Here is an 11,756-nt window from a genome sequence, read left to right as displayed (position 1 = left end):
GAATTTGAGATAACGTGAACCTATTTTCCTGGGCCATGATATCCCTTATAACTGTTGAGGTGAGAGCTGTGCTTTTTTGCATGTTGTTGTCTTTAAAAAAACAAACAACTTTTGGGGGCTGGGGAGATGGTTCAGTGGTTAGGAGCACTGCCTGTGCTTTCCAGAAGACTGGGTTTCAATTCCCAGCACCGCATGGCAACTCACAACTGTCTGGTACTCCAGCTCCAGGAGATTCAGCACCCTCATACAGACAGACATACAGGCAAAACACCAGTGCCCATAATAAATACATAAATCCCAAAAAAAGTTTAAGTTGGTTTTTTTGGAACCATGTCAGATGTTCTCTCGGTAATGTATGCTTCATTTAAAAAATTCTTATTCTTTATTTACATGTACATCTGTGTATGTCTGTATATGTGCATATGCCCAAAGTTAGGGGCCTCCCTTGGATGCTGGTTTTAAGTGGTTTGTGGTGGATGCTGGGAGTGGAACTCCGGTCCTCTGTAAGAACAGTACATGTTCCTAACCGCTGAGCCATCTCTCCAGCCTATTCATTTTTAATTGTATTTCAAACATGCCCCCTCCCAGCCATATGTCTATTACAGTGTCTTTAGTTACCAACCTATGACCAACTTTGTCTCCTATATTCTCGAAGTGAAACGTTCTGTACTCCTTGCATGGGTTAAAGTCACAAACCCACTTCCAGACGCACAGGGTGGGCTCCCGGGTGGCTCCCTCTCCACTCCTGAGGACCAAAGCTTGAGAACACTTCAGTGTCACATTCTATTTCGCTTGATGGGAGGAATTCGAGGCGTCCTGGCGGCTAACAGGACAAAAGCCCAGCTGTGCCGGGCTGCACACAAACTAGGGCAGCTCTGGAGACTACCTTCCAATTCGCCCTCAAATTCTGGGAGAGTTTTAATCATGCCACCAACCAGCCTCGATCTTGGGAACAATTGTAGGCGCTAGGCTGAGTTGGAAAAAGTGACAACCCTGATTTGCATAAGCATGTGTCCTAATTAGGATGTCAAAAGTTGGTGGCACTGAGGTGTTGTGCTCTGACTGCCGATCATTTTAATTTCCTTCAATCTCCAGTCATTACAACTGTCTTCTAACTCAGACCCTGCTTCCCAAAGACCAAACCCTGGCCACCGGTAACTGAGCCAGAGGCTGAGCTTTTCGGGAACCTCTTGCCTTCAAACTGTGACTTTGTTTCTATGTAAACCGACAGAAGCACAAATATTTAGATTCGCAACTGAGGCTAGAAGCAAACACCGTGCTCCAAATCCAGAAACTTGCTCTTCGGGTGCAGAGGAGGGGTCGGTAGTGTCTAATCCTTTTCAGGTTGTCCCACTAGGAAAAAAAAAAAAGGGGAGCATCTTCAAACAGTTGCTGCGATTTTGCTATCCGAGCACATGGATCTGTAGGAGTAATTGTTCAGATATGTTCATCAATGCGCAGTTTTAAAATTGTGTGGAGAGTGTCTATGGCGATAAGACGAAGTAGGAAGGCGCTGAGAAGAATCCGGAACTCTGGGTCTCAGGCATAGAACCGCCCTGACCCATTAGCGATGTCTTAAGCATGCATCGCTGATCTCCGCCGAGCCTGCTTTCAGGGGTCCCAGTTTAATCAGGCATTCTCTCCTTCCGCCCTCATTCCTTTTTGCAGCGGGAGGCCACCTTGTTAATTAGATGGTGGGAGCGGCTCTAATCTCCTGGGGGTGGCTTCAGGCTCCAGAACTAGATAAGAGGGTGACTCCAGCACCGGGTGAGGGGCATGGCTGGCCTTTCTCCTGTAACATATGGGAAACCTGCCAGGCCTTCAATTGGAGTTCTAGCAGCAAGCATTAGTGGAGGAGTCTTCCCTGCTGGGAACACACCCTGCAAAGCCAAGGGCAGACAGCATGGCCAGGAGAAGCCAAGGCAGTTCTTAGACTAGGTAGCATCTGGCAAGCTATGCCAATTGTAAATCAATGGCCCTCCCTGGGTGGGTTTAATTTTATGGTTATTTGCACAGACTTACTTCTCCTAATGGGCAGGGAGGAGCTCAGAGGAAGAAAGAGCATCCTCGTATTGTTCTGGTGGACTGTAATGTCTTGGTAGTCAGTCCACCGACTAGCTGAAGTTGAGTCTGTTAGACGTTAGGTGGAATCTAATCATGGCGCTGAGAATGGGTGGGTTTGCTGGCCACTAGACAGTTCCAGGTTCAGCGAGAAACCCTGTCTGAGAGGAATAGGGCAGAAAGTGACAGAGCAGGACACTCAAGTGTCTTCCTCTGGCCTGCTCAGGGTGCATATAGGCCCACATACCTGTACACATACATGTGCGTATACCACACATATACTCTCGCGCACACACACACACACACACTAAAACAAAACAAAATAACACAGCAACGGTGATGGAGCCCACCGCTCTGAGCTGCTCAGTGGATGCAGGAATTTACTGAAATGGTTTAACACAGTGTTGGATCATTCACAGTAACTTTTAATAATAATAATAAATATTAATAATTATATTATTAATCATTCCATTCATTTACATATCAAATGATATCTCCTTTCCCTGTTAACCCTTCACAATCTCCCATCCCATTTGCCCTCTCCCCTTTGCCTTCATGAGTGTGCTCCCCACCCACCTACCCTGCTCCATCACGAACTTTTAATAAATCTTAAGTATTAGAAATTACAACAAAGCCAAGTGGTAGTGGTGTATGCTTTTACTCTCAGCACCAGAGAGGCAGAGGCAGGTGGACTCTGAGTCAGAAACCAACCCGGTCTGTAGCGAAAGTTCCAGGATGGCCAGAGTACACAGAAAAACCCTATTTTAAAAAACCAAAAAACAAACAAACAGACCCAGCAAGGGCTAGGGAGATGGCTTTGTTAGTAGAGTGCTTGCCCAGTGTTCTGTATGATCTGGAAAATGATCTGTGATTGCTGTACATTTGGTTTCAAAATAGAGGGTTTGGGGCTGGGGATTTAGCTCAGTGGTAGAGCGCTTACCTAGGAAGCGCAAGGCCCTGGGTTCGGTCCCCAGCTCCGAAAAAAAGAACCAAAAAACAAAATAGAGGGTTTATGTACAACCAAATGTTAAAAAACAAAAACAAACAAACAAAAAAAACAAACAAAAAAAAACAAACAAAAACACAGGTAGCAGACAGACAGACAGTGGATAGCAAAATACCACCAAATCAGGTGCTAACAATATCCAGTAGACATGGCTACATGGCTGGAGGAGGAGGAAGAGGAGGAGAGAGAGAGAGAGAGAGAGAGAGAGAGAGAGAGAGAGAGGAGAAGAGGAGAGAGAGGGAGAGAGAGGGAGAGAAGAGGAGAGAGAGGGAGAGAGAGAGAAAAGGAGAGAGAGGGAGAGAGAGAGAGGAGAGAAAAGGAGAGAGAGAAAGAAAAGGAGAGAGAGGGAGAGAGAGAGAAAAGGAGAGAGAGAGGGAGAGAGAGAGTGTTAGAGTTGAAAGCAAGGAGTTCAAGGTCATCCTTGGCTACATGGGAACTTGAGGGCATCCTCGGATACATGAGGCCCCCTGCCCAGTCTTAAGAAAAACTTTTCCTCCAGTTATTATATAAGCAGGAGAGGCAAGTTTAAATCTGCAGGGTCAGAAGACTTGAATGGAAAGCACTAGCTTTTTAAATATTAAATTTTAGCATTTGGGGGGATCTTCAGGCCGGCTCAGTGAGTTAAGGCACTTGACACTAAGCCTGACAACCCAAGTTCTATGCCCTGGTTCTACATGATAAGAGGGAAGAAACAACCCCTGAAGTTGTTCTCTGACCTCGACTCGTGCACCAGGACATGCACACCCAGATACGTACAAATACATCATGTAATTTTTAAAAGTTGAACTTGAAGCTGGGTGATAGTGGCATCTTTAATCCCAGCAAAGGCAAAAGCAGGCGGATCTTCTGAGTTTGTCTTTAGAGAGAGCAAGTTCCAGGTCAGCCATGACTACACAGAGAAACTCTGACTGGAAAATAAAATAAAGGGCTGCAGAGATGGGTCAGCGGTTAAGAGCACTGACTGCTTTTCCAGAGGTCCTGAGTTCAATTCCCAGCAACCACATGGTGGCTTATAACCATCTTTAAGGGCATTCGATGCCCTCTTCTGGTGTGTCTGAAGACAGCTACAGTCTACTCATATACATAAAAAAATAATAAAATAAAATAAAAGTTGTTTTTAGGGACTGGAGGAGATGGCTCAACAGTTAATAGTTCTTACAGAATACCAAGCACCCACATGGTGGCTAACAATCCCCCACCCCCTAACTCTACTTCCACAGGGTCCACTGTCCTTGTCGGGCCAGCTCAGGCATCAGCTACACATATGATGCACATATAAGATAAAATACAATCTTTTTAAAAATAGTTTAAAACAAATGAGAATCTGGGACTATCCTTTAACTTCTTCACTTATGTTTCTTGCTCTTTTATTTATTTTTTCTTGTCTCAAGTTTATTTATAAAATCAGTATAGAACACTGGTCATCTGCAAATAGTGTGTAGGTGGGTGTGTCACAGCAGTCCAACTGTCTTCACACTGGCAGGAGCCTTTTCTATGGGGCCTTCACAGGGGCCTGGGCACCCTTGGAAGCCTGGGCTGGAGCTTTGGCCTGGGCCTTAGCTGGAACTTTGGCCTCTGCCTTGGTTTGAACCTTGGGCTTTGGTTGGCAGAGCCTACGACCCTTGGCCATGTAGCTTCGAATCTTCTTCCCCAGCTTGGGCCGAGCAATGAAAGCCAGACAGCTGAGTTTGCGGCTGGAGCCCTTTGGCATCTCGGGCTTGACGGCCTGAGGCTTCACGAGGGCCTTGATGGCCTCTGCTCGTGCACTTACTGCCTTGGCATTGTTGGCCTGCATCTTCTTCAGGCCTTTCTTGTTGTGCTTCTTGGCAAAGTGCATGTTCCTCAGAAACTTGGAGTCGACCCCCATAAGAGATTCGTATCCTTGTGACTATGGTTTCTTGATGCCATTTCTGTGCCATTTGCGGGACTGGTTGTGTGTGGTGTGGTTCTTGGACCTGGCCGTGTCTGCACGGTAAGCCAGGGCTCCCACAGCGCCTGGGACCGGAAGAGGCTCTTTTATTTTTTTAATCAGTGAGATGAAGCCCTAACTGTCTTGGTACATTTTGATTTGCCCTGACATGAATTGGCTAATGTTTTAAAAGTGCTTCTTGCCAATGGCTGGCTCTATGAACTGGTTAGAGCTACGGCAGTGGCTATGGGCCATGTGAAATGTGGAATACACACCATGAAGGTGTTTATGGGGCTAAGGTTGGTCTCTTTAGCTCAACATCAGCTTTGGGTAAGAACTGCTGCCAACCAAACAACTAACACTGAACACTCTAGCAAGACCATTATGTGTAAACTCTGTCCCTTGACCCAGAGAACTTACAATATAAGTGGAGGAACAGATGACATCAGTTTAAAATTACTCAGTTCTGGTTCTAGTGCCTACAATAGTCCCTTGCACCTAGCCAGTGGATAAATCCCGGTGAGAGAGTTAAACAGGTTGATACATTGTTGCCAATGAGTAAAAGTGTAGAGCCACTCAGGCGTCTTATATTTTAGGGTTGCAGTTGGTCTCCTAATACAGTGTCATGTTGTTCTAATTTGTCCTTGCTGGAGGGAACTGAGGTGTAGCTGGGAAAGAGTTATGCAGGATGGCCAGGACGAACTTCTAAAAGCCCAACTTCAGGGTCCAGAAACCAAAAAGTGTCTAGACATTTAAAATAACTTCATCCAAAGAGCTTAAACTGCTGATGCAACAGAATCGCAACACTAAAAGGTGAACAGACACCCGCCAAAAATAACCCCCCATAGACACCCTCCTCCCACAGGTTGGGAGTGGACATCCGTGGCTGTACTGGGCCACTGAAACCTGGGCCCTTAGCTGACTCAGGAGCTGCCTAAAATCTGGTTGGTAATGAGAGTACCCTTTGGGGAAGGGAGCCACCTGCTCACTGAAAAACAGCGGATGTCACATTTTTCAGAGCAGGAACAAAGGCAGCAAGCTTTTGGAGGACACAGTCCCCCCCCCCCCCCCAGAGTGGCTGTTAACAGAAGAAAAAAGAAAAAGAGTCGGGTTGCTATGGGAACTGGGACTACTCTCTGGGTCTCTCATGTTCTAGCTTCTATTTACTCCCGTTTTCCATCTAATATTTGTTATTATTTTTATTATTTATACCTTATTTATTTATTTGTGGGCCTGCATGGCAGTCAGAGAACAGCCTGTGGAAGTTGGTTATCCCCTTCCAACATGTGGCTTCAGCTTGTCATGGCAAGTACCTGTAGAGCTTTCCCGCTGGCCTTATTTACTGTAGTCTTTGTTTTGTTCGGAAACACCAGTCAACTAAGTAGCCCAGGATATCCTCAAGCTAAAGATACCGCTGTTTCAGCCACCCTAGTTTTGTGGCTGCAGGGCAGTACCCCATGTCCAGCTTCCAACAAGATTTCTTTTTTTTTTTTTTATATTCTTTTTTTTTTTTTTCGGAGCTGGGGATCGAACCCAGGGCCTTGCGCTTGCTAGGCAAGCGCTCTACCACTGAGCCAAATCCCCAACCCCCAACAAGATTTCTTGTGCATCTACTTTGTCCTAGCCATAAGGTTAGGTGCTGAGGATATAGTTAGGAGCCGTTCAGAAGTCCCTGATTTTCAGGAGTTTCCAAACACAGAAGCAAGGAAACAACATCAGACCAAACTGAACAGCACAGGGAGGAAGCTGGGGAGCTTGGGAAATTGCATTTGAAGCTGCAGGGACAGCTAGTGTGATGGTCATAAGCCCAGGCTGGAGGCAAGCATTGGCAGGGACAGAGGAATGACAAGCACACTTCTCCGGGGAGCCATAAGGTGGCAGAAACACTTTTCTATTTGCAGGTTGGTTTGGAAAAGGAGGTGACACAAAATTTCCCTTCAGGAAATAAGCTGTAGTAGGAAAGATGGGAACCATGATAGGCCCAGAGGAGAGAAAGCATGAGAAAAGAAACTTCCCTTTAAAACCTGGAGTAGCCCGGCAGAGGTGCATGCCTTTAATCCCAGCACTCAGGAGGCAGAGGTAGGAGGATCTCTGCAATCTAAAGCTTACTGACCTTTAAGACTGGCAATGCTAATCACATTCCTGAAACCATTGTGAGCGCTTTGTCTTGCTTCTGGAACTCACTGGTAGATCTGTTTTAGCCTCACTATCAAGTAAGGGGCATAATTAGGTAATCTCTTTTTGTTTCTGTTTTCCAAGAAAGGGTTTCTCTGTGTACTCTGTAGACCAGACCGGCCTCAAACTCAGAGAACTGCCTCTCTCTGCCTCTGCCTCTGCCTCTGCCTCTGCCTCTGCCTCTGCCTCTGCCTCTGCCTCTGCCTCTGCCTCTGCCTCTGCCTCTGCCTCTGCCTCTGCCTCTGCCTCTGCCTCTGCCTCTGCCTCTGCCTCTGCCTCTGCCTCTGCCTCTGCCTCTCTGCCTCTGCCTCTGCCTCTGCCTCTGCCTCTGCCTCTGCCTCTGCCTCTGCCTCTGCCTCTGCCTCTCTGCCTCTGCCTCTGCCTCTGCCTCTGCCTCTGCCTCTGCCTCTGCCTCTGCCTCTGCCTCTCTGCCTCTGCCTCTGCCGCCTCTGCCTCTGCCTCTGCCTCCTCTGCCTCTGCCTCCTCTGCCTCTGCCTCCTCTGCCTCCTCTGCCTCTGCCTCTGCCTCCTCTGCCTCTGCCTCCTCTGCCTCTGCCTCCTCTGCCTCTGCCTCTGCCTCTGCCTCTGCCTCTGCTGGGATTAAAGATGTGTACCACCACTGCCTGACTGAAATCTCATAATTTTAAAGCCTTCAAGATAAAAGGATTCTAGAGACTAGACATCCTTTCTCTCCATTTAAAAAAAGATTTGTTTATTTATTTTATGTAAGTGAGTACACTGTCACTGTTTTCAGACACACCAGAAGAGGGCATCGAATCCCGTTACAGATGGTTGTGAGCCACCATGTGGTTGCTGGGACTTGAACTCCCAACCTCTGGAAGAACAGTGTTTTTAAACTGCTGAGCCATCTCTCCAACCCTAGACAACTTCTCTTAATCCAGCTATATATGTCTCCAGTTTTCAAGCATAGTGCTGGGTCCCTGGACTGACATCTTCTCTATTAAATGAACGGAAGGTCTGGCAAGGGATAAAGCTGAGCTAGTGCAGTGTTTGCCTAGAATGTCAGAAGCCCAGCATGGCACACACCACGTGTGGTGGCCCACACCGGTAATCCCAGAACTTTAGAGGGGGAGGTCACCCTTAGCTATGTAGCAAGTTCATGGCCAGCCTGTGGTGCAAAAGATCTTATCCATAAATAAACAAATCCCAGGGGAAGCACTAGAGCAGATGCACCTTTGCAAAGGTATACAAAGAATGTTCATAACTACATAGAAGAGAATCCTGGGTTCAATTAAGTCTACTCAATCCTGATGTCAATAGATTTCCTCTTTCAGTGATCTCAGAAACTTTCTTTTTTTAAAATTTTTTAAAAGATGTATTTATTTATTTATTATATATGAGTACACTGTAGCTGTCTTCAGACACATCAGAAGAGGACATCAGGTCTCATTACAGATAGATGGTTGTGAGCCACCATGTGGTTGGCTCAGGACCTCTGGAAGAGCAGTCAGTGCTCTTAACCTCTGAGTCATCTCACCAGCCCCTCAGAAACTTTCCTATGCTGATTTTCCATCACAAGTGACACAGGACTGTCCAGGTGTGGGATAGCAGTACTCTTAATCTCCTCCAAGATGCCTTTAGGAAGTGACGCAAAATTAGTGACTAGAGACTGTCCCCTCAGCCTGACACCCTTTTAGTTAAGGTCCCCTCACTTTGGATTAATGTCATATCACATGTAGTTTATGTCCCAGTGTTTCTTTTTGCTCCCTATGGTAATGCTTTTGATTCTCTGGTAGGTGGGACAAATCAATCTGTCCTGGATACGCAATTTGCAAAACCATATGTCTTATTAATACTTTGGACATTAATGATCAGAAGAAACACATGGCTGTTGTGCAGGGAGATAATTCACGGTGCCTCACAGAGGGGACTCTTCAGGGGAGGAGGGTGAGCTAAATTAACATGAGGAACAATAGCACTAAGAAAGCAGACTTCTATGAAAACCTTACAAATCGAAGCTAGGTTTGACATCCTGATGACTGAAGAACACAGTCGTTCCCAGCGCAGAACTGCTGCCCCCAACATGACTGTTAGGACAGAGGAGCGATGGAGCTGAGTGGCTCTGTGCAAGTCTCTGTCCAACATCTGTCGTTCTGAAGATTATTAATGTTCAATTGCTTCCCATTGTCTTCAAGTTATTCAACATCATTTCCCCGTCAGTGCTTTAGCTGGGGATTAATAAACTATTTATGGAAAGAAAGGGCTTGGAGTCAGGGTGATGGTGTTGGGGTTGTAGTCAGAGGCGGGGGAAACAAGTCCAAGTTACAAGGATTCTTGATTTGTATGAGCTTGTAGATGATTTGATTAAACAAAAATATCTGAGGCTACACTCATAGTTCGAGAGAGAGCATCCTCGGCCCTCCCAGAAATATCAAACTGAAACTATTGGGGCCTGTTTCTTTGCTTCTGGATTCACCTGAAAAACAAGAAACAAGCTGAGACAAGAGAAGGGAATTAAAGAGTTCTCAGTGTAAATCTAATAATTATCAATGGCAGAAATCACGTTTTGTTACTGTTCTTGAGGACAGAGGACATACTAGATCACTGAGTTGCATGAAATAATTTTAGTGGTAAAAGATAGGCAAAAAAGAAAATCCATTAAAAAATAGTTTTTAAGGCTGGGGATTTAGCTCAGTGGTAGAGCGCTTGCCTAGGAAGCGCAAGGCCCTGGGTTCGGTCCCCAGCTCCGGAAAAAAAAAAATAGTTTTTAAGCTTCCCGAATTATTTAGACGTTTCCAATTTTGCACATGCACGTGAAAGAAGAGGTTTAAGTTTAAATGGTAAATAATGAAGTTATTAGTTATCACAAATATTAATGAACAAGACAATGAAGTAGAGATGCTGAATTAGTCTGCCAAGGCCTTGGAACTTGCATAACTCAACCACAGAACATAGTGCCAAGTTGAAGATAGACACATTCAGATCTTTGGCTTTATTGTAAGTCGTTCCACAGAGATTATTTGCAACAATATTTGGATTTCCTAATTTGCATGAATTTATTTAGTGAATTAAATGAAAACGTTAATACTTTAGAATGTAAAATTGCCACTTCTTAACAAAGCAATCTTGCTAGCCTTCAGATACTCCTAGCCATGTCAGAATCAACAGCTTCCCGAAAAATGATTTTCTACTTAATCATTTAAAACCCGGCCTTTGTTTTTGATATGTAAGCAGCCCGCTGGTATGGGAAACGATGGACCAGGCTCTCCCTCCACGCCCCACCTTGTTATTCTATTGGGGACAGCCAGTCCAGGCCACTCCAGATGGTGTGTTAGTTAGCTTTGGACATAGCTTTAGAGAAACTTCAAAAGACGAAGGCAGTGATGTCAGAATTTTGCTGTGCGTCGCCCTCCTCCCCCCTGCTGTTCCCAGGGTAGGAAGGTGCTGAGATGGGAGCAGAGGGACGCCCGCCCACCTGGCACCACCTGTTCCCTCCTTGAGCCCTGGGCTATAAATTCTCCTCCCTCACTGCTCTGTCCAGCGCTCTTCCACATCTACTGCAAGCTGTCCAAGCGCTCGTGACCTAGCTGAGCTTCTGCGAAGATTTCATCACCCCGAAAACCAGTCTCAGGCTTTCCCAGAGAACTGGAAGGGCTTTCTTCCCCGTACCCCAAGAACGATCCGCGGTAAACTCCAAGAAAGTTTCTTCTTCGTCCAACTTCACGTGTTTGGGGTGGGGTGGGGTGGGAGGAATGACTTTTTCCTGAGCATCACTTCCACTGTATCTGGGCAAGGGAAAGGACAACAGCCTGGCTACCCAGCAGGACACAAGCCAGGGTTCCACACAGTGTCCTCCGTCCACTGACTGATTGAACGCAGGTCGCTCCGTCTGTGTCTTATTCATTCCCGGGAGCCCCGCAGAGAGGAAGCGTGGATGAAGTCCGCCTGCAAACCCCACGGTCCTCCGGCGGGAGCACGCGGCGCGCCCCCGTGCGCGGGCGCAGCCGAGCGCGCGGTCTCCTGCGCGGGGCCCGGGCGGCTGGAAAGCGCAGCGCGCAGGCGCCTGGCGGCCAACGCGCGCGAGCGGCGCCGCATGCAAGGGCTGAACACCGCGTTCGACCGGCTGCGCAGGGTGGTGCCGCAATGGGGCCAGGACAAGAAGCTGTCCAAGTACGAGACACTGCAGATGGCGCTCAGCTACATCGTGGCGCTCACCCGCATCCTAGCCGAAGCCGAGCGGGACTGGGTGGGGCTGCGCTGCGAGCAGCGGGGCCGCGATCACCCCTACCTCCCATTCCCCGGTGCTAGGCTCCAGGTAGACCCTGAGCCCTACGGGCAGAAGTTCTTCGGTTTCCAGCCAGAGTCCTTCCCCATGGCCAGCTAAGCCGCAGGGCCATTTGGGTCTTAGGGGAGAAAACTCGGTCACCTTTTAATTTCCTTCCCCTTTCAGACAGGTGGATGAAATTATTTCATTGCCCCCCTCCCTCCACTTTGTGTTTTGTAGTGGACATTGTAATGACTTTGGACTGCCGTGAAAATAATGCTTTATCCCTTTTAGCCTAAGACACGGGGCTGGGGTCTAGCTGAGTTAGTAGAGGACTTGCCTTGCATGTATAAAAGCCGTGGCGTGGCGTCGAGCCCCAGC

At 47.2% G+C, this 11,756-nt stretch overlaps 1 protein-coding gene and 1 pseudogene across 1 annotated transcript; one reads left to right on the top strand and one right to left on the bottom strand.

The window, feature by feature from the left end:
- Nucleotides 1-4,538: 4,538 nt before the first annotated feature.
- Nucleotides 4,539-5,021, bottom strand: Rpl29-ps22 (ribosomal protein L29, pseudogene 22; annotated as a pseudogene).
- A 6,024-nt stretch (nt 5,022-11,045) lies between these two features.
- Atoh7 (atonal bHLH transcription factor 7) lies at nt 11,046-11,495 on the top strand. The gene is given in 1 exon segment (NM_001170482.1): nt 11,046-11,495. A coding segment is annotated over 1 exon segment (450 nt).
- Nucleotides 11,496-11,756: the final 261 nt, after the last annotated feature.

This window comes from Rattus norvegicus, chromosome 20 (genome assembly GCF_021556685.1).
Source record: "Rattus norvegicus strain SHRSP/BbbUtx chromosome 20, alternate assembly SHRSP_T2T, whole genome shotgun sequence".
NCBI lineage: Eukaryota > Metazoa > Chordata > Mammalia > Rodentia > Muridae > Rattus > Rattus norvegicus.
This window is presented reverse-complemented; position numbering and strand designations above follow the sequence as displayed.